The sequence below is a fragment of the Calypte anna genome, chromosome 1 (assembly GCF_003957555.1).
Source record: "Calypte anna isolate BGI_N300 chromosome 1, bCalAnn1_v1.p, whole genome shotgun sequence".
Taxonomy (NCBI): domain Eukaryota; kingdom Metazoa; phylum Chordata; class Aves; order Apodiformes; family Trochilidae; genus Calypte; species Calypte anna.
Window position 1 is genome coordinate 60,106,800 of NC_044244.1, and position 27,843 is coordinate 60,134,642.

The 27,843-nt window shown below is 40.9% G+C and overlaps 1 protein-coding gene across 1 annotated transcript; it reads left to right on the forward strand.

The window, feature by feature from the left end:
• The first annotated feature begins 362 nt into the window (after positions 1–362).
• FAM180A (family with sequence similarity 180 member A) lies at positions 363–27,133 on the forward strand. Its single transcript, XM_008500618.2, has 3 exons — positions 363–618; positions 23,709–23,809; positions 24,813–27,133. Exons 1-3 carry the CDS (start codon positions 543–545, stop codon positions 25,152–25,154), a joined length of 519 nt encoding a protein of 172 aa, XP_008498840.2. The 5' UTR covers positions 363–542; the 3' UTR covers positions 25,155–27,133.
• The last annotated feature ends 710 nt before the right edge of the window (positions 27,134–27,843 follow it).

Consider the following 27,843-nt stretch of genomic DNA (forward strand, 5'->3'; position numbering starts at 1 on the left):
AATTACAGTAGCAAAATGTTCTTGCAGAGCACATGCTCCACTCCCTGACTTAAGCGTCCAAGGGCAGCTGTACATCATTCCAGAAGAGGCTTTTGCCTTAGAAAAGGGGGCAGCATATAGTTCCCTGAATTACAGAGGAGGAGCTGCAGAGCTAGAATTCAAGAGTGTTCCTTAATGAAGTTACTTGTGGCTGTTTATTGGACAAAAATAAATTCCAACTGGCCCATATAACAAATGAAACTCAACTAAAAAAATGTAATGATATTTATTCACACAGCTGCCAGCAAACTCACATGCACCATGAGTCATTCCAGATGTGGATAAAAACAAAGTCTGTCTGTGAAAGTAAGTTTCCTGATCCCGAGGAGACTTGGTTTGGGAAAGGAGCTGTACACTGACTTCAGCTGTACTCAGAAGAACAGACAGGTTCTCCTTCAAAGGGGAGGGGGAGAGGAAGGCCATTGATTTATTCCTGAAAAGAAAGGAGGTAGGAAATTTAAAAAGTACTATACAGCTAGACATAACGTATTTTAAAGAGAAGGATGCTTTGGAAGACTTTGCTGCTGCTGCTGTTCTATTACAGTGCTCATGCCACTGTGACTCGCAGATGGAGCAGAGGTAAGATTTAAACACAAAAAACTATTTAAGAGAAAAATTTGAGTTTGTAGGTTTGGTCTGGAATGATGCTCCACTATATATATGTATACACACACACACACACACATATATATTTAACATTTGTCCCTCACAACTCTGAAATTCTTTTTCTCCGTTAAATAGGTCAGCTAAATAATTTTATAGATGTACAGAAAAATACATATGCATAATTGCATAAAGGTAAAATATATATGTAGTCTACTATAACACAAATAGAAGTATAAAATATCCCAAGAACAAAAGCTACTTTATTTTCTCACTTTTTCCTTTCTCTCTCCTTCTTCTTCTGAGTTAAGAAAAATTATAGGTCATGAAACTTTCAAGCCAAAGCCTTTGTAGTCACAGGTGGCACAATACTCTGCACCACAAGGGAGATACTTGGTAATAGCAAACACAACAATGCCTGGACTGTGCAAGGTGCCTAGGAATACCTGTGACCTTATCCTAACAGAATAGCACATACAATATAGGGAAAGCTACCTTTAATGTTATCAGGCTTCAGCTGACAGTATGGCAATACACACTTGTGAAATATTTGTATTCAAGAGTGTGACAGTAACATGTGAAATAGTTTGGGATTACTGCACTGCAAAGGAGATGTGATCTTAAAAGCTAGTGATGATGTCCTTTCCATTTTCTGTTTTATTCTCTCCTCTGGTATTTGGCAAGGGTTCAGTAGCTGCTGGAAGTGGAGAAAAGAAACACCTCCCAAAAGATTTCTTTGGTTCTGATATTGAAACTCACAGATATTTAAAGGAATGGGAGTCTTAAAAAATGAAGCATTCAGATAATCCTCTCCCCATTCCCATCTCTCATGTCTTCCTCAATTCAGCTGGCCCCTTTATAGTTTTCTATTTGGGTTTGGTTTTGATTTTGTAAGGGATAAATTGTTGAATAAAGCAATGAAGAGCTATGTAACTTTGCTAAGGCTTTATGAATGCTTTATTGTTTCCTGCAGTTCAGGTGGGCTTACTGACGAGGCATTGAACTGAGACTCATTATGGCAGGTTCTTTCTCCAGCTTTTCCATCAGCCTCCTGGATGATAATGGATGAGTCATTACACCTGCATGTACTTTGCTTTTACTGTATAACAGAGGTAATGATGCCAGTTGCTATAATAAAATCCCTTAATTTTGTAAATTGAGTGTCTTTCCAGGGATGACACATAAAAAGAGGAGGGATGAGAGCTAGATCTACATATATGAAAAAATGCAACCCTATATTTGGAAAGAATGAGGTCATTTTACCTATGAAATGAAGGAGAAAAAAAAAAGAGTGTGGGAGGGGAGGCTCATTCCATGGAATAATGCCTATGCAATTTAAGGATGTTCTTTACTTTTGCTAATACACTTATTTTAATAAAATAACAACAACACGACCCTAAAAGGAATCCATACAGTCATTAAAGTCTGGTTTTAATCACCAGGAATATTTAATGGAAAAAATCAGAACTCTGTTTTGTCTTTTTGAGAAACCAGATTGTTTTCAAGCTGGAAGTTCTAAAGCTTGTTATCACAAACTTCAGAGGGAAAAGAAGACTCATTCTGGGTTGTGATAAGGAGTTCAGCTCTCACACATATTATATACAGACATCTGCTGAGTAGGAAGTCATAGTTCTTTTCCACAACTGCTGGGAGTATTCAGCTCCAAAAATGTTTTGTAGGTGTGACTCCTTCAATAATATCTACTTCAGAGAGCCTTCACTTCCTTAAACTACCTATGTATCAGCCCAGCTAATCCCATTCTAATCTACAGCATCTAGAGGACCAAATAACTTTTTTTAAAAATTCCTTTAAAAACCTAAAAGGAAATTGAAGTACTGAGGCACAACACACCCTAGTCATCCAGAGGGACCTTGACAGTCTGGAGGGGTGGGCCCATGCCACCCTCATGAAGTTCAACAAGGCCAAGTGCAAGGTCCTGCATCTGGGTTGAGGCAATCCCAAGCACTGATAAAGGTTGGGCAGTGACTGGCTTGAGAGCAGCCCTGAGGAAAAGGACTTGAGGGTGCTGGTGGATGAGAAGTTCAACATGAGCCATCAGTGTACACTTACAGCCCAGAAAGCTGACCCTATGCTTGGCTGCATCAAGAGAAGCGTGGCCAGCAGGGTGAGGGAGGTGATCCTCCCCCTCTGCTCTGCTCTGCTCTGCTCTGCTCTGCTCTCATGAGACCCCCACCTGGAGTACTGTGTCCAGTTCTGGAGACCCTTTTACAGGAGGGACATGGATGTGATGGAGTGTGTCCAGAGAAGGGCCACGAGGATGATCAAAGGGCTGGAGCACCTCTCCTATGAAGACAGACTGAGAGAATTGGGGTTATTCAGTCTGGAGAGGAGAAAGCTCCAAGGAGACCTTATTATAGCCTTCCAGTATCTGAAGGGGCCTACAAGAAAGCTGGTGAGGGATGTTTTAGGGTGCCAGGTAGTGACAGGACAAGGAGGAAGGGATTCAAACTATAGGAGGGTAGATTTAGATTGGAAGTTATGAAGTTCTTCACCATCAGGGTGGTGAGACACTGGAACAGGTTGCCCAGAGAGGTGGTGGAAGCCCCATCCCTGGAAGTTTTTAATACCAGGCTGTATGGGGCTCTGAGCAACCTGATCTAGTGGGAGGTGTCCCTATCGATGGCAGGGGGATAGAACTAGATGACCTTACAGTCCCTTCCAACCCTGAAAATTCTATGATTCTATGATTCTGCACACTCAGAGCTCTTTCTTCCCTCCACAAATGTCAACTGACTCTTGTCTGGTTAAACATCAGGCATTTAAGTCTTATCCAACTCCTGATCTGAGTTTTGCAATGGAAAAACAAAGATCAGCATCTGGTCTGAAATGAAAGACAGACCTGCATATCATCTCCATGTTGACTAGTAGTCCAGGTTGTTTACAAAACAGTAGGACAAAAGGCCATGCTTTAATAATCAACAGTTGTTGGTTGTAATAGAAATGAACAATCAATATTGGATAAAATAAGATTTAGCTTTTACATTTTTTCACTAGAGGGTATTGAGGCATGCACAGTCCTTTTAATCAAGTATTTCAGCTTTGGCTCAAAAGAAAAAAGTCAGATGTGAAGAAAGCTGAACATAATTGTGATGACTGTGGAAACTCCAGACTGCCACCTCCCTTTTCCCTTTGATTTTGTGAGTTTCAGTGAATGAAAACAAGCAAACAAACAAACAAACCAAAACAAAACACCAACAAAGAAAAAAAAGAAAACTAATAAACAAACAAAAAACAAAACAAAATATTTGTGACAGAGAAAATGGGTTTTAGGGGTTTTATTATTTTTTTGTTATTTTTTTGTTTGTTTTTTGGTTGGCTGGCTGTTAGGTCTTTTTGTTTGTTTGGAGGTTTTTTTCTTGGTGGTGTTTTCTTTTATTCCCTCAGCCATTTTACATTAAAAATCTCACGCACTCCTCAGTCTGCCTGGATTCAACTGTGCACATTGGTCCAGAATTCACTTGGTCTCTAGGATGGACATGTTCAGAATAGAAAGTAAAAAGATCCTGAGTGGTGATGAAAGGATTTGACTGTTACCATCTCAGGTTTCCTTGAGCCTTTTGTAGGCTTAGCTGTATGGTACTACTCCCAGATTTTGTGAAAAAGACATCTAGGGAGAAAAGATAATGTTACATCACTAATGAGTGATATTCCCTATGTGATGGCAAAGGATCATATTGAATTCTGAAGGTCACAATTAAGGATACTAGATCTTAAGAGATGTTTTTTTGCTGGAGAAAACAAAGAACAAGTCGTGTTCTTTGACAACAGAAAAAATAAAGTTACTAGAGCCAGTGTCACTGCTTGCCACTAAGTTTCTTCTGTCAAGGTGCTCTGATGAGTATTGTTACATTTGAGAGCAGAAGTTAGCTTCAGAATAGACTGTTCCCAGAGGAGAAAACCCATGACAGTCCTTATTAACACATTTCATCTCAGCTAGGTGGCTGTAATTTATTTGCTGCAAGGGCTTCTTGATTCAAAGAAATGGCACACAAGCAGTAGCATACTTGCTGCGTGGTTGCTCAGGGAGTGAAGATGCTGAATGATTTCTTGTGTTTGTGGCTTCTCGGACTGTGGAGAAGCAGCTGCAAAGGAAAGTTCACCCCTCAATGAAAGCTGGAAAGGAGAGACACTAAGAAGGTCGAACTTTTTTCAGCCATCAGTGAGAAAAGGACCTGTTAGCTATATGAGCACCACTGAGGTTATTTGCTCTTGAGCCTCCCAGCTCTCAAAAGCTGTATTACAGTTGCATCCAGATCTATCTGGTCCACATGCGTTGTTTTGTACCCAGTCTCTTGGTGAAGGTCAAATTGTTGTTGCATAGCATTAGGAAAACTGTTCTTTTCAGAGATTTTCTGCTGAAGGAAGAACAGAAGGCCCATCTTCCTTGATCTCCCCCCAACTTCTAGGATTTACTCTAGTGTTATGGCAACTAAATTTGTGATCTTGATGGAGGAGCTGCTACATGAGCAACTTCTGCAAGCTGCTTCTGTGTATGGGCTTTGTTACAGCAGGCTGGAAGTTCTTTGGTACCAGGAGAGTGAAGGCTATGTAGCAGAGAAAGAAACTGGCTGTTGATAGGAAGATAGCCAGTCTTTTTTATAAGGTAGAAGTGTTTAATATGATCTGTGCATTCTGATCATTTGCTAGATACCAAGTTCCATGTGCCTTAGAGATTATGCACCTCCTTACCTTTTGACATCTCTTGCCTATTTTCCTCATATCCCATATTCCATCCTTACAGCTTGGCACTTCCTTCTCAAACAACTTCTGGGATTCCACCACTGACAGTAACACCTGTTTGACATTTTTGGCTTGGATAACACAAGCAAAGGGAATGTGGCCTGAACACAGCATGCAATTACAAAACAAATGGTCAAACACCTATACACATGTATGCCCAGAGTGCCTTAAATATGCTGGATTATGGTCTTGGCTTATTTAGGATATGCTAAGGATTTTAAAGGTCTAGTTCAAGGGCAAAAAGACATTACACAACCTGGATTGGCTACAAAAACTTTTTAAAAACAGTATCTATTTAAATTCCTTTAATTTCCATAAAGCTGTTTTTACCCAATTCTTAAACTATGTAGTGCACATAAAACACTGAAAGATATGAAATGTTATGAAACAGAGCCAACTCTGTCTAATCCTGGATGTGTGGAAGAATGTTTCTTCTTATGGAGAAAATGCAATATTTTGTTTTTCTCTGGTTCCATTAAATCACTTGGAAAACTGCCCAAACTGCCCCAACTTCTCTGTTTACTGGAACCATTCCAGCGACCTCACTGGAGCTGCAAAAGGTTTGATCCACCTGCTGCAGAGGTTTTTCCCACCTACACTAAGCTTGTTCCATAACTCTGTACCAGTTTCTGGTGATGCACTTTTATAGGCTTCAGTCTTCTAGTCTGAGGATTTATTTGCCTGATGTAAATTACTAATGCACCAAGTATGGCAACTATACTTGTAAAGAGAGGGAGGCACTTCCTAAAGGGTAATCTGGGAGTGAAATTGAGAGGAATTAGATTTTCAGGTGGATGACTTTAAGAAGACAATTTATATACCTCTGCTTTTACTTCCTGAATTCTTTTCCAAAGTTCTGTAAAAGAGATGAGTATAAATGTATGTCATAGACCTAAAAATAGATCCTTAAACCCAAATTGTTCTACATTTTAAGTAGCAGGAAGGAGGCATAAGAAGAATATTTTCTGTCCTTTAAGACTTCAAAAAGAAGCAAAGACAAAAATATGTTTTCAAGTAAGTTTGGAAAATGTCTGGGAATTAATGAATGGAAGAAGCAACTAGGATACATGGCACAACCCTGTGTGGAGTAGAGATCATAGACCCAGGGCCAAAGCAAGCTGCTCCCCCTGCATGATGTAGGATAGTGAAGGGACTGTAGCTGGTGTCACCTCAGGGCAGTGCTTCTGCATGGCATTTGCTGAAGGGAATGAGCTCTGCATTTCAACAGGGATTACCTGGCTGGACCCAGTGCCACAGTGTGGTCACACTGCTTCTGACTGATATCTCAGCATGTTCTGATTCTCCAGTTGCTCCTTTCCGGGGCAGACTTGACTAATTTAACCTACATGGAGGATGATCCCTGAATCAGAATTCACAGTGGGTACTTGAAAGTAAAAGGCATACAAAGGATGTTAAAAAGCAAAATCAAAGTGTATAATCTCTTCTAGGGCAATGATGCTAAACTGTGATGAGATCATAGATAGGACAGATTATAGAAGCTTCCAAATTTTACTTTAGATCACAGATGGCTATTGTACTCCTTAAAAGCAGTCATGCTGTTTACAAAGAAGTATCCGAGTGATTCTGAAGCTCTTTACACCACAGGAAGCAGCCAAAAGATGGATAAAGCTTACAGCTCATACAGTCATAAACTGTTTGATGGAATCCAAAGTTAAAAAGAGAAAGGAGCTAGACAGGCTTGAGGAAATCTGTGTAAGCAACAAAAGGAAGACACTTGAGGTAAAACTGTTTTCTCTTTGATATGTGCTAGACTAAGTGAGAACTATGAACAGAAAATGGCACCAGTAAAATCTTCTCAGTGATGCCAGCTTTATCCCAGAACTGGGGACCTGGAAGTCAGTAAGACTTTTTCTGTGACTCTGGTCATTTTTTTAGGATTCCTTTATGCCATTGTTTCCTATATTTTTACTTCAGCCTCAGGTATAGAGCAGTCATGGAGTCTAGATTAGTTTACACAAGAGTCCTCATATCCCACCCAAAGTCCAGCTCAGAAGCACCTCCTACTTTCAAACCCCTCCCTACACCTTCACATGGAAATAGCTGCCTTCACCTTACTTTTAATAACTGCTTCACTGCATTCTATTAAACCAGTGTTCCCTGCCACAGGTGAAGCAGCTCTGTTATGGATGAAATAACTCATGAACACATGGAAAGACTGTGGAACACTCTGTTAGTCCCCTTCTGGTTATCTATGTTCAGCTGCTGGGCTCAGAGACCCCAGTGCTACCTGGCATTATGCAAACACACAGTAAAAGAATCTTTCCTTCTCCAAAGAACTTTTGATGTAATTGAGGAGAGGAAATGTTAGAATTTTTTTTAACAGAGTGGCACAGAGTAATTAAATCAGTTGCCCCAGATCTTTTCAGGATGTGTAGTCATACATGTTGGTAGTAGTGGTGATTTTTTTGTTTATTCAGTTTCTGAAGCGTAAAGTGCTTTTCTTATTTTCTTAGATGTCAGGCAGAAAGAAATTGTCTCAGGACTTAATAGTACATTGTCATCAAAAGCAAAGCCAGAAGGTCTTAATGAACATCACCAGCCTGCAGAAGCTCTGATTCCTCACATAGTGACAGGCAAGATGTAAATTGTTGAGTTAAAGCGTTGAATGGTGGAGGAATTAACTTTACACTCAGTATCTACACTCGGGTTCAAGGCAGGGCAGGACCATGGGGCCAGCCTAGGGTGATGAAAATGAACACTGGTTCTTGCCCACCTGCACTCACCTTGAAATGGGGCTCTGCATAAGTCTGCAGTCTCTCTCTGCACCTCTGTGGCCGTGTTGAAGGAAGCCAAGTCAACCCAAGATGTAGAAGAAGTATCTGGGTACCTGGACTCATGCAGCAAAACTGTGAGATGTGAATGGTCTTGGTTTGAAGTGGGAAAACCAGTCTGCTCCTTGCTTTAAATTTAAAAGCACTGAAATGTGCAGACCAGCATCAACAAAAATTAGTGCCTGATGTTTGAGCCATTCCCAGGAGTGAGGCTTTAATCCCAGTCAAAATTTGGAATTTGGTTTCCTATAGTAAACTCTGATTTTTTTAGTTTCTATCTCAAACACATTATTTTGTTGGTTAAAATGTTTTTAATAAAATGGCACTCAAAATGAAGCTCATGCAGGCCAATTTCACAGATAGATGGTAGTGAGAAGCAGAGGAGGAAACATCAAAACATCACAAAAAGAAAAAAAAAGCCAAAAAACAAACAAAAAACCCCCAAATGCCAAAAACAACAACTTGAGGATAAGCTGCACATAAGAGAGACAAAAGTCACCAAGGGGAACAGTCACCCATGGGTTTTTCTCTCCCACTGGAAGGCAAGCAAGCAGATGAAGAGATCCTGTATGCCTCTGTTGTTTCTGTGTCTCTCATTACCCCCAAATCCTGTTTTATTTGGCTATTGCTAGGGCAGCTTTACAACATATCCCCTGCAGCGTACTTCCTAGAACAGAGACATTAAACTAGTCTGAGTCTGCACCACAAGTCTCAGGTCTCCCTTGCTTATTCAGTTTCTAACCCTCAGCTGGTAACTCTTTTCATTCCCCCTAAACAATAACCTGGTTCCTCTTGTCTCTCTATCCCAGTACTTCTGTCAGAACAAGCCTAGGGCTGGGCTTGAGAACAGGAGAAATGCGAGGAGGAGATGAGCAGAGTTAAATAAACTCCACTATTTCCAGTTTCCACAAGCATTCCTTTCCTCTGGTGAAAGCATATGTGGGCCTTTCCTGGCTCAGTTTGCTGGTTAGGTTTAGCAGTTCCCTGGTTCCCCTGAGGTCATCATGCATACCACTCCTCCTCTGGAAATTCCTCCCCAGCCACAGGGAAGCAGGTCACCAGCCAGGAGCCAGGCTCCAAGCTCCCCGAGCCTCTGCTCAGAGCAGCCAGGTAGGTAGCTGAAAAAAAGTTGCTGAGAAAGGGGAAATAAGTTGTTCAAAGCTCAAATGTTATCTGGGAGGAGATGGGAGAATGAGAAGGGCAATGCTGCACTGAAGTCAGAGACCCAAATGCACAGAGTCTTCTGTGATGCCTTTGTGATGCCCCTCCCCACCTTCTGGCATGACACTGAAGGAGAAGAACACTTGGGTTAGGTTTTGCCTAATTGTTATTGTTAATTGGGTTCTTGTTTTGCCTAAGAGAATAAACTGCACTGAACTGGATGGGAGTATCTATTGTGAGCCAGAATATCAGGATTTTGTCACCTCCATCCACTTGGCATGTGGTGGTATGGCCCAAACAGAGCTGATGGTTCTAATCTCTGTCTTGGAAAGAGTGCAGACTTTCCAATCTGGCAGGGTTCATTTGAGGCCCAGAGGGGGAGACAAGAGAGGCAAAGACACAAGGAAGAGATGCTGGGAAAGAAGAGAGAAAAAGCTGGAAGTAAAAATGGTAAATGACAGGAAGTAGTATGAATGAGAGGAAAAAAGAAACAGGAAGGAAAAGTGTGGAGAGAGAAAAAGTGTGATAATTGTGTATGGAAAAGACTAAAGCAAATTGCATTTCTCTGGAGCTGTCACTGCCTTTTTCTCCCATAGGAAGGACTTGTGTTTCACTCTGGTTCCCACCAGCCTCTCAGAACACCAGAGTATTGAGATACACTGCTCTGGGCAATTTACCACCAGTCACAGCATAAAAGTTAAAGTTATGGCTACCGAATCAGCAATATGTCAAGGTCTGCACATCCTTTTCTTTACTTTTCTTTTTTTTTTTTTTTTTTCCCCTCCCTTTGAGCTTTCTCAGCTATGTTGGTATGAAAAACAAATCTTTCCACTGCCCAAAAAAGAACCTGTTTTATTAGAAACTTGCTTTATTTACAGGACTATGAGGCTACATAAATTCCCATTGATACCAGTTAAGCTTTCCCATTGTTACCAGTCAGAGTAACAGAGCCAGAGCTGCACAAGTCCCTTTTTCCCCTGTCAGTCCCTGGAGGAATGGATCAAGTTCTGCAAGTCCTCAGTTTCCCCCCTTATTTTCATAGTGCTCACAGCCATGACATTAAATTTTTGTTTCTGCCTGACTTTGAAGAAACACAAAATAATTGCTTAAGAAATTGATTTGTCAAACATAGATTTTATTTCTGAGGGAACTGCTCATGTCTGCATCTCCCTCCTAAAATAAAAAACATTCAAGGAATGCCTCATTTTATTTACTGCAATTGTTCATGGCTTGGCACTGAATAAACTCCATTTCCAGTTAAACACTATTTGTAGGCATCCTGATATAGTAAAGCATGTGTTAAGTGAAGCCATTCATTACTCATAGTCACAGCAACTTCTGGTTTTCTGGACTGCCATGCCAATTTAGCAGAATGTTTTGGAAGGTATCAAGTCTAATGATAGAAAATTATATAACACTTTTTTGTTGCTTTTTACCAGCATGGTTTTTAACAGCTCAGAGGGGCTGACTTACTGTGATTTGTTGTACTTAGAAAATCTAAAGCTGAGCTGGTTACTCAATGATACAAGGATAGAAAAGTTCCCAAAGATTTTTCCACATTGGAGATTCCCATAACAGGAATCAGATACAACCAATGAAACCCAGATACAATCAGCCCCAGTTAGGCCCCAGTGGCAAAGGTTAGTGTGGGACCATCATGTTGGGCTCTCTAGCAGAAGGAGAATAATAAATGGCTATGCTTCCACACGGGATTCCTGGGAGAAGCCAGGATGAAATGAACAGGAAGCAGAGTACCTGAGTGCATCTCAAAGGGTCTCAGTTTTGATGCATGGATACCAAGTATCCTCTGTTAATCATCAAAACCAGCCAAAACCTGCTTTCAGTTCTAGGCTTTAGGGTTTTTTCTGCATTATTTAGCCCTCCTGCCCTCTGGTACCAGGTCTCTGTCTCTCACTGTGGCTCATCTCTCCCTAAAACCAACCCTGCTGCACAGAGGGAAGGCAGCAGCAGTCACTGGGCTGAGGTCTGGGCAGTGCTGCTTGGGGTGGCTGGAGGAAATCCTCCAGGAAAGCAGGGAGCTGAGGGGGAGGATGAGGATGTTTAGCATTGACACTGAGAAAGATGAGGCAGTCACGAGCTAGCAGTCAAACAGATTAGGGACTTGTCTTGCTGATGTTCAAAGTCAGACGACACTGAGGGCTCCAGCTGATGAAGAAGTCTGTATTTAAAGAGCCTGCCTGGTAAATAGCTGAGTGTTAGGGATACCATAAGAAATTTTACTTTCCTAGAAAGAGACTCCTTTTCTAGACAGATATTGTATTTAGGGAGCAGGCTGTTGGACATTTGCTGGTAAATTCTGGATGCCCTTCAAACCCTTAATGACTAACTACATGTGCCATAGACTATCAATTCAGCACACATCCAGTTAGGCCAGCTCCCATCTCCATGAATGCTGCTCACAGCCAGTGTGGTCCAGCTGAGGTGAACTCCAAAGTTGAACATTGTGCACATATATTCTCTAGAGGAACATACAGGGACTCTTAAATACCACCATTGAGGCAAACAGCTCAGTTTCTACTTGCACAGATTTGTCCATGAGGTGAAAGTAACCAACTCAGCATGTCTTAAATACTCTATAGCCTTCTTTCCCTTCTATTTACATGATGAAAGATGGAAGTGTATATAATGTCCAGCTGGCATTTCAGTCCCATCTATTACATCCACCAAGAGCTTTTCACTCCTGGTTGAATTCACACTGCCAAATAATAAATAAAGTGTCAAAGGAGCAGATGTCTCTGTATAGGAATACAGGAGAATATATATATATATATATATATTATATATATATATATTATATATAGGACTACAGGAATACAGCTCAACCTGAGGCTGGACCCCAGCATCCCCTGAATGTCTGCTGAGGTGGGGCAGGGGGCTTGTCCTTCTCACAGCAATTCAGCTGGGAGCAGCTGCTTGAACATACTGTGGTTTATTTATCTGTTTTAAGATACATTTCCTTATGGTTGCTTTTGTTGACAAAGGAGTGCATGCATTATTTAAGCAAAGTTATAAATCACCTTTTAAGTGTCCCTTTCAAAATAAACAAGTATTCACACCATCCTCTTTCTGCAACCCAACACCATGGGTAGGAGTTACTAATCCAGTGTGTCTAAGGAGCTGTACCATGACAATCCAGCTTGCACTCTTCTTCATCATTAGTACCTGAGCACTGCTCAGAGGTCAAAATAGAACTTAAAATTAGTGGAGCCAGCATTTAGATATATAAATAGGGTGACAAGTAGTCCCTGCCTTTTTTTGTGACCATGCTAAATATCAGTCTACCCCCAAAATTGTAAGTTTTTTGTAGTCATGGGTTCCAATATATCAGACCTCTTACCTATAGGCCAAAGACCAGTAACAAAATTCCCCTAACATGACCAAAGAAAGTCATATAAAGATGATGTGAGTAACAACATGTTCATAACCAGATGATTTCTATATGCTTACCCGAGAGATCACCATCACTGCCAAGCTGAGGAAGAAGTGTCATGTAGAATTATCATTCAGTGAATTTTCCATTTGTAAGTGGTGCTTCTCTAGGCATAAGACAACAGATGTCACATAGACAAAATGATTTTTCATTAGAAGCCTATAATGACAACCCTCAAAGTGCATACATGCTGGTAAATTTTTTTCTAAGCAAGCATATTTCATTGTGCAAGTTGAACTAGTAAGAAGAAAGATAAAATCCAGGAAAAGACAGGTTGACATTTACAACATGACTATCACAGCAGGTTATCTAAAGTGCTTCTCCATGGTAATGATGTCTTCTTTACCAGTCCCCATTCAAAAAGGAGTTATTATTGAAAAATAAACTCCCAGCTGGTTTCAGTCAGCAACATCTTAGATGTTTGCACTGGAAATCAAGTCTTCCTCCCTTTCTCCAGATTTATTCTTCCTAAATTTAGAGAATGAAGTCAATGACATTTTTTTCCTTAAACATTTACAAAGACAACTTTATTGTGTGCCAAAATCTATTTTACATGTTCAGCTCAAAAGATTCCAGGAGAAGAGAATGTATGGTAAGGAAGAACAGCACTGAGCCAAATACACGGATAAACTGGCAAGGTCCTCCTGGGCTGGAAGCCATTGAGAGGTGGCATCTGTAGCAGCAGGAACAGCAGCAGCAAAAGACATTGAGATTGGAATTTCCATCAGCTTCAGCAGAAACTATCAACATTTTGTGCCTTTCAGGTCCCACTCCTCAGAAAACATGATATTTGAGTCATTTTGTTTGCTATAAGATTCCTGTAAACCTGATTCTACCCACCTTCTCTTCCCCCTGAGCTCAAGCATGCCTTCCACAGCACAGGGCTCACTGTTACCTGGTTGTCCATAGAGAAGCATCACAGGGCTGGTGGTGCCAGCTCAGGTCATCTGAGGACCTCATCCAGTATGTCCAGCTGTCATCAGCGATTTGCAATACTCAAGGTTCTGGCAGGGCTTTCTGTATTTAATGGTGAATCCAGTTATACATCAGCCTCAGCTTTATTTCAGCAGTTTGTGAAACTTGAAAACTCTAGGGACAGTCAGATTTTAGGAGAGCATGAAATAACAAGCAACAGGGGGAAAATTGACAGCTTTGCAAAATGGAAATTCCGTATGTGTATCTGTGTAGTGGAGAAGGCAGCTATAAAATTAATGCATTTTGCATTCTTCCTTCATATTTCTTTGCTATTTTTACAGCAATATCATAAAGATTGTCTTGGCCTACCATTGGATCTGCACACAATGTAAGCCAACGGTTAGATTTTGTGGATGGTTTTATTTGAATTTCATTAATTTAAAAATATTATTTTCGTGCAGATGTAGGAATCAATATAATGGGGCCTAGGTATTCATGCAGGTATGAATTTGGCAGAGTAGATGCCTTCCCATGGTGACCTTCTCACACTACTCCAGGGAGATCAGTTCCTCTGATTCTTATCCAGGGACACAACCCAGCTTTTTACCCTTCTGCTCAGGTGGCAAAACATGCACCAGTCCATTACCTGAATCTATCTTCAGCCATGGGTTACTTTCTCAGATTTTTATCACCATTACCAGAAAACATACAATGTTTTGAAGAGTCATTATCTCCAAAAATAGCTCATTTCCTCATAAAAAAGGACCCAGTATCCTCCTGCATTTTATTTATTGTGCAAAGCTGACTTTTACACTTTCTCCATGCAGTACAGATTCATGTCATTTAGAAAACCAACAGCAGGTGCACTGACATTTGGAGCCCAAATGAACAGCTGGAAAGGCAGCTGGGGTTTCCCTCTTTTTGAAGAACAAGTGACATCCCAAAGCAAAGGGAGCAGAAAACTAGGATTAATTTATTCTCCTAGTAATTTATTTCAACTCAGATGGGATTTGAAAGAAAGGGTAAGACAATTCTTGTTCTTTCTAATCTGAGAGGGAAAAAATGGCCACTATAATGTTTATTCCCTCTAATTTTTGAGCTGCAATATTTATACCTAGTGAATTTAAGGAATAGCTTGTTGTTGTGCTATTATATAAGCCTTTCATGTATAAATGAAATAATAAGTAAATGAAATAACAAATAGTATGCCATAAAATCATTAAGATCAATAAGTTCATAGATCCATCATCAACTTGCTAGTTAAACTATTCCCAGATGTTTTAAGTGAATAACATCAGTATACCCAGCTATTTTTTCTGGTTTTCTTCACCTCAACTAACAGCTCCATGATCTCAGAGGGACACTTCTCATAGGGTAATTCAGCACAAGACAGTTCAGTTAGCAGTACCATGGTCTGTGGTTCAAACTGGACTTTTGATTCTTCTCTCACCATTCACTCTTCAGACCAATTTTAAATATCCTTTATGCCAGTTGAATTTACTCTGTTAAAAGTTCAGGGGGATGTAAGCATAGAGGGAAAAGAAGGGTTTGGCTGCAGTGGTCCTGCAGCCAGTCCTCAGATCTAGCAGGAGCAATACTAGCTGAGGTGGCCATCCACTGAGAAGAGCTTGGTGGTTAGATCAGGGCTGTGCAGGCATGAGAAAAGCTTCTACTTTTCCTAATCAGAGCTGATGTCCATCCTTATGTCATCTGAGAACTGGAATCTTCACCAAATGTCCTAAGAGTATTTGGACCACACTTGCAGTGGGAGCTACTTACATGCAGAAGCACTGCTGGTGTAGCAGCTGTGATGGAGAGTGAGCCAGCTAAAAGCTACCACTCTTTTTCTTTTTTGTTTGCTTTTCCCCTTTATTTATGACCAGACAGATTCCTGGCTTGTCTCACTGTGTGGCCACATAAAGAGGAGTCAGTACAAAGGGAAGGAGGGAGAACCTGACTGGAGGACAGGCATGCTGGACTGCCCCTTGCAGCTGCAGCTGTGATTAGGTCAGCCTCAGCAAAACCCTAGCTACTGAGATGTCTTTGCCTGCCAGAAAACCAAGAAATCCTGGCTAAAAAAAGAAAGTACAACGAAATGTAAAGAGGCCATTCTTAACTACTGGCAGCCTCTGCTTTGTGTCCAGTGTCTCAGCTCTGTGTAAATATGTATCTGGAAGGTGGTGCAGGGCTTGAGCCCATTCCTTTGGGCTCCGTGATGCTTATGTAAAAGGTGCAGAGAAAAGAAAAGAGAGAGATTTGGTTTTGAAGGGCTTTCCTTTCAGAGCAGTGATAGCACACTGCATAGAGCTCTTGGAGCTGCTTCAGGTCCATCATTTCCTTTGAAGCAGAGCTCTGATTTCCACTGATCTCACTCTCTTGCTCAACTCCATTACTCCCTCTTCTCAGAGTATTTCTCCATGGCTCAGCACTGAGACAACATCCAGGTCTATTTTTTCCCTCCCTCACTTCTTCCCTTCTGTACTTCTTCCTGGTAGAAATGAGAGTACATTGGATCCTCATCATTATGTCTCTTCACTTCTTCACTTGAAAGAAAGATTTTCAAATGTGCTGATTTAAGATTGCTTTGTATCTTCTCCTTGTCTAAGGGCTGTTGCAAAAACCAGACAGGGAAGGGGAATTGACTCCATAATGTAGACAAGGATATAAAACACTGGTTCATTTCCCAACTCCCCTTCAAATTTCCTGTGTACCAAAATTGCTTATGGCCTCTGTGTTGAACATGTGGAACAGGGTTGATATTTCTTTTCCTTTCTTTCCTTTATATTTCATTATTATTCCTTTCTTTTCTTCATCTAATCCTTGTGATTAGATGCCCTTAGCTCATACAGTGTTCATCATCAACCTGGCATTAGGATAGCCAACTGAAGGATGACAATATATTTCACTTATGTCCCCCTTCCTTCAGTTTCTCTGTGTGCATTTTTTCTCACCATACCTTCTTCAGCAACTTTACTCCAGCACATTAAAGGCCTCCCTTGCCTGACTGCATCTCTTTTTTTTGTGAGCATAAATAATTCCAGGTGTGGACCTCTCCTTATGACCAAGGGAAGAATAAATAACACAGAATAGATTGCTCCAGGCTGTGAACAGGTGAAAATGCTGCATAATGGAAATTGTATCTGAGGGAATAAATTCTTTTTTTATTTGGTTGATGCCAGTCATATTTTTGAAAACATTTTACTTAAATTATGGAAGAAGAAAAAATATCCTCCAACTCTCACAAACACAGGCCTCAGATGCAGCATTTCCTTCTCTAGCAATATCTGTTTATGCAAACATAAGGTTGTTGGGGTTTTTTGGTCTTTCTAAGAGACCTTTACATTTCTTACTGATGCCAAGTAGCCAGAAAGGCTATCAGCAGTCCAGTTTTTATATAGAAACTCTGTTGCATGTTAATCAACATGTTAATCAACATATCTCAGGATGTTAATGAAGTGCAGAAATCTAAGTTGGAGTTAGTTCTGTATCATGGAAATGACACACCTTTTCGGAATGTTTGTTTCTTAAAAAGGAGATAATTCAGTAAAACAGAACTTCCAAAAAATGGATTCTGTTATGAAATAAGGAACTAAATACAATCTGTTATTAATTCTAAGTGTTTTGGGTTTTTTCTGTATGAACAGACTGTTACCAACTTTTGTAGGGAGATCTACTTCCTACATCTCCATTGATGGAACTTTTTTCTTTTGAGCATTCTTTTTATCACTGAAGATGAAGCAAATGTCTATTCTCATTTGTACCCAACAGGTAAATTACCTCTAAGAGGCCATTACCTCTACAGAGCTGAAAGTAAAGAGGCAAATTCTCTTGGTAGCTGCTTTTAAAAATGTGTTAGCTCATGGTTTGTGATTAGAAATTCTACTCCATCTCTCTGCTGTGTTCTCCTGAGGGGCTTTGAGATTTGATCTCCCAAGAATGGAGATTTAAATACATTAAAGCTGGAGTACACAAGCCTTTGCATTGAACTTGCTGTCATGGGAGCGACTTGTGTGAGTAACTGTAATTCTATTGCAAGTTTCAGAAGCCAGCATGTAGCATTACAGTAATTTTTTCTTGCCTTTCCAGGTTTCTGTGTGTGTTTCCCTTATTTTATTCATTTTCTTCTCTCTCCAGCTTCCCATTCTTTCCTTTTGTCCTGTGACTGGCCAAAGTGTTCAATTATTTCCAATATAGCAGTTTTGTACCAGGTAAGCAGAAACATTAGGAAGCACAGAGGAGCTGTGCCTGAGCACGCTCTGTTGCAGGGCCAGCCTCAGATCAGGTTCTGCTCTGGCAGCTGTTTCAGGCCCAGGGCAGGACAAAAACCTTGCAGGTTGTGAACGTGCATCCTCCTGGAGGTGAAGCAAGTGCAGGACAAGAAGTAAAGAAGCATGGGATTACTAAACACAACTGCATTACTAAATCAATAATATCACTGGTTACTATCACTGCAGTTTATTACGTTACTACCTTTGCATTCACAACATGCTCCTCGTAGGTCAGTGCCACTTTACTCTGGAGGAAGAAAAGTTTCTGGTACCAAATCTGCTGTAGGCACAAGTCAGGTAGCTGCTTGGAGAAGCAAGATAGTGACTTTTGTTGATGGTAAGGACACACATTTCACAGTTAGCCTGAGGCAGTAAATTTGGGATGGTGAGTTGTTACTCCAGCAATGGATCAGCTCAGCATAAGGACCCATCAAAAGGGTCCTCTGACAGAAAGAGAACTTTTTACACATAAAATACCATTCTGGTCTTCTTGTAAACTCTCAGAAGCAAACTGATCAAAGAAGAACATGAAACAAAATGCCTGTATCATGGGTATGCAAATGCTGATGCTCACATCCTCTTCTCTTCTGCAGTGCATGATCAAGTTGAAATGCAGACACTGTGTTGAAAGCAATGATTCCCCCGTGCCATTAAAGAAAATCCTCCTGTGAATATTTCAGGCATTTGCCTTAAGATTCAAAGCAACAATGGCATGACTCCTAGGAACTAACCAGCAGTCTCTGTAGCAATATATCTTCAACAAGGCTAGATTACTCATAGTTTTTATATGGCATTATAATGGCTGCTGTGTCTGTCCATCAAATTACCTTGTGGACAGTACTGAGTTTATTTCCCTTGGCAAATGTTTGAACTCATCTTGAAGAACCATCTTCATCTTTCAAAGAAGTCAGTGCCAGTGTCATAGTTGACATCATAGTGTCAACAGATATCTTCTCTTGACAGGAGCTTCTGTGTGTGCTGAGATCCATTTAGTGCAAATTCCAGGCAGGTTAGAGAAAAATTTCATGACACAAGGAGAATTTCCAGCTCATTAGTGGAACCAGCATAATCTCCAATAACAAGCTTATAAGGGTTATGTATCTGTTCCAGGAGACTCTTGCATTACTGGAGTGTAATTCAAATCTGGTCTTGTTATAGAGCAGAACAAAGTGACAATAGTCAATGAATTTATAGAAAACATTTTACATATTTACCATGCCTTCATGAAAAATAACCTATGAAGTTGCACATTTTCCTTTCATTCAGAGGGCAGTGTTTCCATAGGCAAATGAACTCCCATTTTGTAGTAAACAATCTAATTTGTAGTAAACACTAAGGGCTGCTTGTGAACTTGTTCACAATACACAACCAGTATAAAGATGGTTGTGGTGGTCTGAAAGGACAGGGTTTTTCAGATCCCTATTCATCCCTGGTACAACTGGATTCATTCACTTTCCAGCCCAGTACTAAATCTTGACACCAGCATACATGCAAAGTTCCAGAAAGAATTTTTCTTTTTTAGATACATCACTGAACAGGAACTGTTGCTGCCTGTGTAACCATTCCCTTCCCTGCACTTCCAGAAACAGGAGGCTGGGTCCAGGAAGCCACTGATGTGCAAAGAAATTACTTTCAAGAGTTTCTTTAGAGTCAGACACTGGTAACCTAAGAGAGGAGAACACAACTTGAACATCACTTGGAGTAATTCAGTCTGCTGACTGAATTTGGCTTATAGGATGCCCTCAGCTGGGGCACTTCTTTTCCCTGTACCAACAACTGACTATCTTTTGCTTTCTTTGCACAGAGTCAGGAGTTTTGGCCCACAAGTCTTTCTTTTCCTCTGTTCCTTCTGTCCTTCATGAAAGGAATCCCTCTGCAACAAAAATATAACCATTTTCCATGCCCCTGAAGTCAATCAAAATAATTCCTACTGAGTCATGACCCCAGTTAAATTGTGTTCATGTCCTGGAGCTCCAGGGAGCTGTGTGTTTTGGAGCAACTGTCTGCACAGGCCCTGATTGATGCTCTTGGCTTCATACCTTTTCATAGGAACAGAAAAGGACGTTGATGATGCACAAGGAATTGAGCATTTCTGCAGCTATGCTCTCTTCTTATTGAGCAAACACATCACAGGCAGCAATTGGGAAATTATCAGCAGGAGTGTGGACTGGGAAGCAAAATCTACATCTGTACTCTCACCAGTGAAACTGCATGGAAAACCTGGGAGAGGATCACAAATGTTTATTACATAGCTGATGAGGTCCAGAAAATTCTGGCACAATTCTTTAAAAAGATGAAAGCATTTTTAAAATTAAAATATTTTCAGCTTCAGATGTGATGTTACATTTAAACGCTAAAGACATTTCTAAGCTGTCATGAGTTAAATAGAAGCAGGCCAACAAGTTGGCAAATACAGCTTCAGCTTTTCTTTAATAACCTTGCTAGTCCTTAGGGAGAGATGGAGTTGCATCAATAGAGCTGTAGGAGACAAGATGGACTCTTATGAGTAATGCAGAAAACAAGGACTCCTTCACCACATTTTAAAGGGCATTTTTAGCTGCCCTTAGGACTAGACTTGCTGACTGCCAACTAGCTCCAGGCACAAGCAGTGGTGCACTCCAGGGCACAGGATGAGGATGCTTAGGGTCAGGCAGGTGGGTTGGGAGTTGGTGGTTGCACTCAGACACACTTGTCCTATCCACCTCCAGCACCCAGGTCTCAGAGGGCAATGATGGAGGTCAGATCAGGAAGCACTCTTTAAGACCCTCTGAAGAAGGGATTTGGAAATGTATCAGCCTGATAGTGTGCAGATATATAATAGAAAATGTTTTCAGTACAAATAATCAAAACCGTGCTTTTCCTAGCTCATCTCTATGGATCATAAGCTTTTTGTTATTTGACTGTTCAGCCCTTAGGACAGAAGTGCCCACATCTTGACACATTTGTAAGAGAAGTGCAAACAATAAATCAGTAGGAGGCTCTCCACTGACTTCAGAAATCACCAGACTGGGCTTTCTCTGTCAATACTGATTAGTGATCTCTGCTCTTCAGACATTCATGGCTACTGCCATTGAAATGAATTGGCTGCAACATTACAATAAAATGAGGCACATTGCTCTACATCTTATTATGACATAGCTGCTTGATAGATCTACAGAGAACTAGTAAGTCACAGCAATACTCCTCTGCTGTTCTTTTATACTGCCCAGATAACTCATGTCAGAAATGGAAGTAAAAAGATGAAGAAGTCAGCAGAAAAATTTAAAGTGGAATTTGCAATCACTAAATTCAGCAACTGGCTGCAAATATATCTCTATCTCAGCCTTAGTGCGTAACTTACATGTGTGTTAAGTCGCTGCAACAAAAATCAGAGAGTGCTTGCTTTGAGTGCTCACACAATTGCAGAGAAACTTGAGAATGCCTGGGGAGGGCTTTGCAGGGAGTGATGGTGGGAGGGTTTGAATATTGTGCAGGAAGAGAGAGAAAGGGAAGGACTGAAACAAAATGTGGATCAGGAAAATCAGATTACCACAACAAATACAAATAAGCTTTGAAAGACTTTCTGAGTAGACTCTCTAAGAAATGTAAAAAAAAAGTTTGACATCTTTTGGTAACAAGACAATGAAATAAGGGAGTCAGCTCTAGCCTGGTCCTCTCAGAGGATGTCATGTTTCTGGTACTCAGACAAAGTCCTTTCTCACAATATAGCAACTCAGGCTCTGGTCCCTGTCATCTTGGGAAGAGCTAGATAGGAAAACCCAGCTGCTTTCTGAGATGTAACCTGTGATTCAGCAAGAGAGTCATTACTAAATCAATAATACAGTATTAAATTTTGTGCAAGTCCTTCACTGAGGCTTTTCTGGGTGAGTGGCTATAGGCTGAATCTGATGACTACTAGCTCAGCTCCATGGTAGGAATCTTTTCTTGGCCTGAATCCTAACAGCAATCAGTGTGATGACAATAAGGATGACAGCACTGATGAGAGGAGCCATGGACACCTTTTCCATGGACCAGGGAATACTTGAGATATAAACCATATGTGTATGTAAAGGTACGCTGCACCCTGAGGATGTTTTTAATGAAAAAATATCTAAAACAGATAAAAATGAATTGTCAACATTATGAGCTGGATTTCTGCCAGATGCCTAGTAATTAGAGTTTTAATTGCCCCGTAATAAAAGTTTTAATTATTCAGCAATTAGTGCCTGAAGTTTCGAGTGCTTCGCATGCACTCAGCTGCATTTCTGAAAATTCTTGCTCAAAGAGCAGAAGATGGAATAGTCTCAGCAGTAGGTTTCAGCAAAGCTCTAAGAAGGTTGGGTGAGCAGCAGAAAATGGGTAGAGCTCCAGCTGCCAGTGGTCAGTCAGGCAAACACTCTCAAAGACCAGAATGTACAGGGGCCTTCTGACCTTTCCCAAAACTCACCACAACCTTGGCTGGGCCAGAGACGGTGCTTGGGTGGTAAAGGTATCATGCTAGGGAAAGGCTACTGCAGAGACCAAGTCCTTTCCAACACCTCTTTTCTTTCACTCGGTACATTCTTTCCTTCAGGTTTTTAGTCACATAACCTACATGTAAGATTTGGTTATTTAAGCAGGTTTTAGTCTAAATTTCCATGCATCCAATAGGAAGCACCTAGTTCTTTAGGTGTCTTATCAAAATGACTGAAACCCATCCCTGCAGGATGCATTTACACATAGCAGTAACTGGCTGAAGTTTTTATTGCAATTCACCAAACTATTTAACCTATACTATATTCCCTAGTGAATTCAAGGCCAAAATACCCATTTCTGGGTCAAGTATGAATTACTTCATACCTAGTTTTATCCCAATTAACTTTCCTTATGCAAAATGGTAAAGGTCCTAATTAACACAATCTCTGAGGGCCTGATTTCTTTGTCCTTGCATTACTTGAACTTAAATATCATTAACAAGTCAAATTCTAACTAAGTCAATAGTTGGCAACAGGCCAGAAAACAGGACTGCATTTAGTCTGTGCCTCTCAAAAGGTGTGGGGTTTTTTTTCCCTTTCTTTAAACCAGTTCCCAAATTTATCCATTAGTAAAAAAAAGTTAAAGTTGAGAAGTGAAGTTTTTGGAGAAATGCACCAATAGTAATTCAAGTACAGTTTTAAAAAGCAGTTCCAGATCCTGAGTTTTAAAAAAATCCAACAAATCCAAACTATGGTTACCGAAACATCAAAATCTAAATCATATACACAAAATAGTAAACAAAAATGTGTTTTGCTCCTCTTCTCTGAGACGAACTAGAACCTTTTAATACCACCTAGTTACATGTTTAAGAGGTAGCAATAGTTAGCAATTCAGAGCTTTTAAGATGCCTGTGATCAGTTGTTTTCTATACTTCAGACTGTACAGATCATATATTCCACAAATACTTCACCTTACTGGAGTGCAGAGTTTAAGGACTATACATATGTTTTCTGTCTTATTTCCCAAAGACAATATCTGTAGTGCACTTCAGAGTGCTGAGTGAATATCTGATCACAGTAAACTTTGTTGTTTCTGGCTATAACACGGTGAAGTATTTTATTACTTCACTTATTTTATAGCCCATTTCATTTACCAGAAGAAGTCATATTGCACAGTAAGTCTGAAAGAGTCAGTTCTTTGGTTGAATCTACTATTAAAAAGTAATTCCTCTTTTGAGTGTTTGCCACCCTATGGAACCTCTCTTTTCCCATTCTTATTTTCCAGCTATGCTTTTCCCAGCTGCTCAGAGATTCAAGAGGTCCTCAGCTGCTTTCCTTAACCCAGTGCTACAAAACTCACTGGAAGATGTGGTCCTGCTTTATGAGGTCAGTATCTGGGAGCAGTTGGTACCTTAAGCCCCAACCAAGACTGGGGTTACTGTCCCTACTGGTCAGTACTGGACCCCTACCCTCCATTAGCTGTCTTCCAGTCACTTTTACTCATCCCAGCAGCATATGCATTCCTGGCTATGTAATAGCTCACCAGAAGAGAGGGGACAGGCATATATATGACACATTTTTCTTTAGCACGGTACCTCAAGTGTGAGTTCTAGCTCATTGACAGAAAAAGTGAAAACCTGAGCAAATGATTTTCCACTAAAAATTTTTTTCTTCCAAAACATTTATCTATTAACAACACAGTGCATCTAAATTTTTCAGTCTAAGTCTAGTCCAAAATTATTTGTTAAAATCATTAAAGCCATGAGCATCAGTCCTTTCCAAGTAAACCCAAGGGTATGAATGTTTCACTTCAAAATGATTCAGGTCCCCTGCATCACAGCAGTGGCGACTGCAGATATAATGCAGTCTAGAACAGTGTCATAGGGTTAGCTGAGGAAAAGTGGCCTACCTGAAGAAGCTGTATGGGTCAAATCTATTTATCCCACACCCTGAGAAACTGGGATTTGGTTTGCAAACAGGAGAGATTTGCTGGGAAGCCACTGTTGTGCTTTCTCACACAAACCTAGGCCACCACTGCTTTCCTCGAGGGTAAATGTCTTTTCCCAGCTGCACTGCTGTCTCTATCTTTTTAATCCCCACGTAGCACCAGCAGCAACCCATGCCCATTTCAGACAACAAAATACTATCTGCTTTTTCTTTTTCCTCTCTCCTTTCGCCAAAGCCTATTTCCAGTTTTCCCAGGTAGGTGACACAGAAGTCCAACATTTACATAAAGACTTTCTGGTCTGTCCCACTGATAGGCAATGCTATGAGAGTTTCATCTCCATTTGACCTAAAATAAAGGACCTAATGTTGCTAATTCATATTTACTTTGCCTAGAGTCTCTCGGAGAAGATAAATAGCTTTCTGTGTTCTGATTTTGTACCAGTTTCTTTTAGCTGAACTTGACATTGACAAAAGTCAGAGAATCTCCATCAAAGATGAGGAGCTTGCTTCACTGAGGAAGGCTACAGAATTTGACACCATCTGCAATGAAATTATCCCCAAGAGCATCACAGAGATTCGCCGGCTGAGTAGCAGGCTGTCTTCCTACCCAAGGGCCCTGAAGAAAGAAGACTTTGAAAGGACAGTGCTGACCATGGTCTACACAGCCTACAGGGCTGCTCAGTCCAAGGGGCACCAGAAAGACGCTTGGGCTGAATCGTTTGTCAGTCTTTACAAAGCTCTGAAGCACGACTTGATGTTCCCATACAACAAAGAGCCCTCGTAGTGGGAGTCAGTGCAAACTGGCAGTGTAGACACCTCTTCTGATTCATAAGAGACCCTCATAGCACGTCCTTCACTTTATCCTGTCAAGAGTTTAATAGCCTGCTTCATGAAAGATTATTTGTTTTCTAGCTCCCTCTTGTGGAATCCATTTTATATTTCGATGTTAAATGGGGAAAAATGTTATCACCTTCAGTCCTGGGAATTCGATTTTTGTGGTGGCTTGGAGATGCATTCTGTGACAGGCAAAGGAGGGAGTCTGGTATACATCCCCCCAGGCAGATACACACTTGTTTCATCCTGTGGGTTTCCTGCAAGCAATACTTAAGTATATTATTCTTATGATCACATATATGTATGTGCTGGAGAATGCTACTTTCATAGCTGGGGAAAAAAATTCATGTTTTGACTGGCCAGTAAAAGAATATTATAAATAGATGCAAAAGACCTCTGAAAAAAAGAGAGGTTTCATAACTGTCAGCCTTCAGATATTATGCCAGCTATTCATTCCAAATATTCTTGTAAATAAGCACTGTCTGATTCACTTCATTTGGCTGAGCCAGTTTTTAATTGCAATAACATTTGCAGATGACAAAGAGCATTGTGAACACCAGCAGCAAACAATGCCTGTGAACACATTCCCCGCTTCCCAGATCCTCCCTCCTAAACAGCCTGCAATGATTCTTTCATTATTTGCACATGACTTTGCTTCTGCTCCTTGTTTTCTGAAGGGACCCTGGATTTGTCCTCAGCAGAGTCAAAGGCAAGATGAAGGCCCTTTTTAAATTAACAATGACATATTTTTCCTGTTTCTATCACTTGAACACAGGATTTTTAAACCCGTGCTTCAGAATCCCTTTAAGACAAGGGAGGAAGGTGCATTAAAACACAGATGGTGCTGAATTTAGGGTGCTGAATTTAGTACTGAGCTTCAGTTTTTATGGTAAATTATCTACGTTCATGTGTGTGTGTGAGTGTGTGTGTTCATTCATGTCTGTGCATTTAAGTGCTGAGTACATGGAAGAACCTTAAATTGTTCAGTCAGGGAAAATTTACATCTGACCACTTAGGCCATTCACCAATGCAGTGTTAGGAATTATGAATTTAGGATCAGTGGAAAAGCAGGACTTGTTTACAGTTAAAATTGTTTGTAGAAATAGTGCAGTGGATTACCATAAAGTGCAAAAAAATCATGGATAGAAAATGGACAAAGGAGATACATCTTGTCAGACAGATGACTTGAGATGAAATATCCAAACTCTTCTAAATAAAATCCACTAATTTTTATGAGCTTGTTACATGAACTCTGTTTCTCTATTGATATTAGATGTAATTCTGCTTCTAGACCACTGGAAAACAGATGAACGTTTGTTTCCTTTTATATCAGCACTCTCTATCTCACTATATTCATAATATCTTCAGGAGACAGGTCATAATCACTAATCCTTGAGACTGTAAAAGAGAATTGAGGATTCCAGCCCCAGCAGCTCTGAAACATGTTTAACTGCTTTTGCATCACTTGAGCAAAAGTAACAAACTCTTCTGTGCCCCTTAGCAGGGATACTCCAAGGACTGGAGCTGAAAAAAAATCCATCCAGCAACACCTTGCTGCAACAAACAGCAAATAGTGCAAGCAGCCAGAGCACCCAGGGTTTGGCAGTCACCTCTGGGAATGTGGAACCACAGCAGCCTTAGGGGCAGGCTGGCAATGGCACAAGGAGCTGGACAAAGGGCTTATTAAAGACAGAGTCCCCCCTGATCCTCCCAGCAGTTTCTGTAGGTAGAGAAAGCGTGTGCTTGCATTTAGATGCACATATGTGTAGGTGCATTTTTATAGCTGAAGATCTTTGTCAGCCTGCTTCAAAGCCTGCTGGCATATGGTACATGACAAAGGAACCTGAAAACCTCAAATGCAAAGCCATGAGCCACAAGCATCTCTGTTTCCTTTACCCGCACCCACAAAGCAGCCTTTCACCACAGCCCTAGTGCCCTTTAAGCCTTGTGGGTTTTTTCCCCTCACGACACTTTATAAACACATGGAGGGGAAATGCTATGGAGCACTCTCCTGCCTTTCCAGTTCTGCTTCTTGGCTTCCTGAATCAATAGCTACCAGAAGAGCCTGGAACCAGGGCAATGAATAAATCCCTTACAGCCAGTCGCTCCAAGTCTGCAAAGATAAGAGAAAGCATCACAGCAAGTAGTAATTGTTAGCAGTCACCACCCAGAAAAATACCTCCCAGACACTCTTCTCTCCTCTCTCCTCTCCTCTCCTCTCCTCTCCTCTCCTCTCCTCTCCTCTCCTCTCCTCTCCTCTCCTCTCCTCTCCTCTCCTCTCCTCTCCTCTCCTCTCCTCTCCTCTCCTCTCCTCTCCTCTCCTCTCCTCTCCTCTCCTCTCCTCTCCTCTCCTCTCCTCTCCTCTCCTCTCCTCTCCTCTCCTCTCCTCTCCTCTCCTCTCCTCTCCTCTCCTCTCCTCTCCTCTCCTCTCCTCTCCTCTCCTCTCCTCTCCTCTCCTCTCCTCTCCTCTCCTCTCCTCTCCTCTCCTCTCCTCTCCTTTCCTCCTCACAACAGGACTGCCAAGCAGTCAGTGTTTACTCATTAGTAAGTATCCCCCCCAAATTAGAATTCAGATAGTTTTTAATGTCCCATTGTTTCCTATGGTGTACATACCTTACAAAGTGGTAGTTGAAACTTTT

Excerpts from the sequence above, each read along its gene's own strand:
- FAM180A (XM_008500618.2), top strand. The coding sequence starts at position 543 with ATGCTTTGGAAGACTTTGCTGCTGCTGCTGTTCTATTACAGTGCTCAT. Across the intron at positions 619-23,708 it reads GACTCGCAGATGGAGCAGAG|CTATGCTTTTCCCAGCTGCT; the intron begins GTAAGATTTAAA and ends CTTATTTTCCAG. Across the intron at positions 23,810-24,812 it reads ATGTGGTCCTGCTTTATGAG|TTTCTTTTAGCTGAACTTGA; the intron begins GTCAGTATCTGG and ends ATTTTGTACCAG.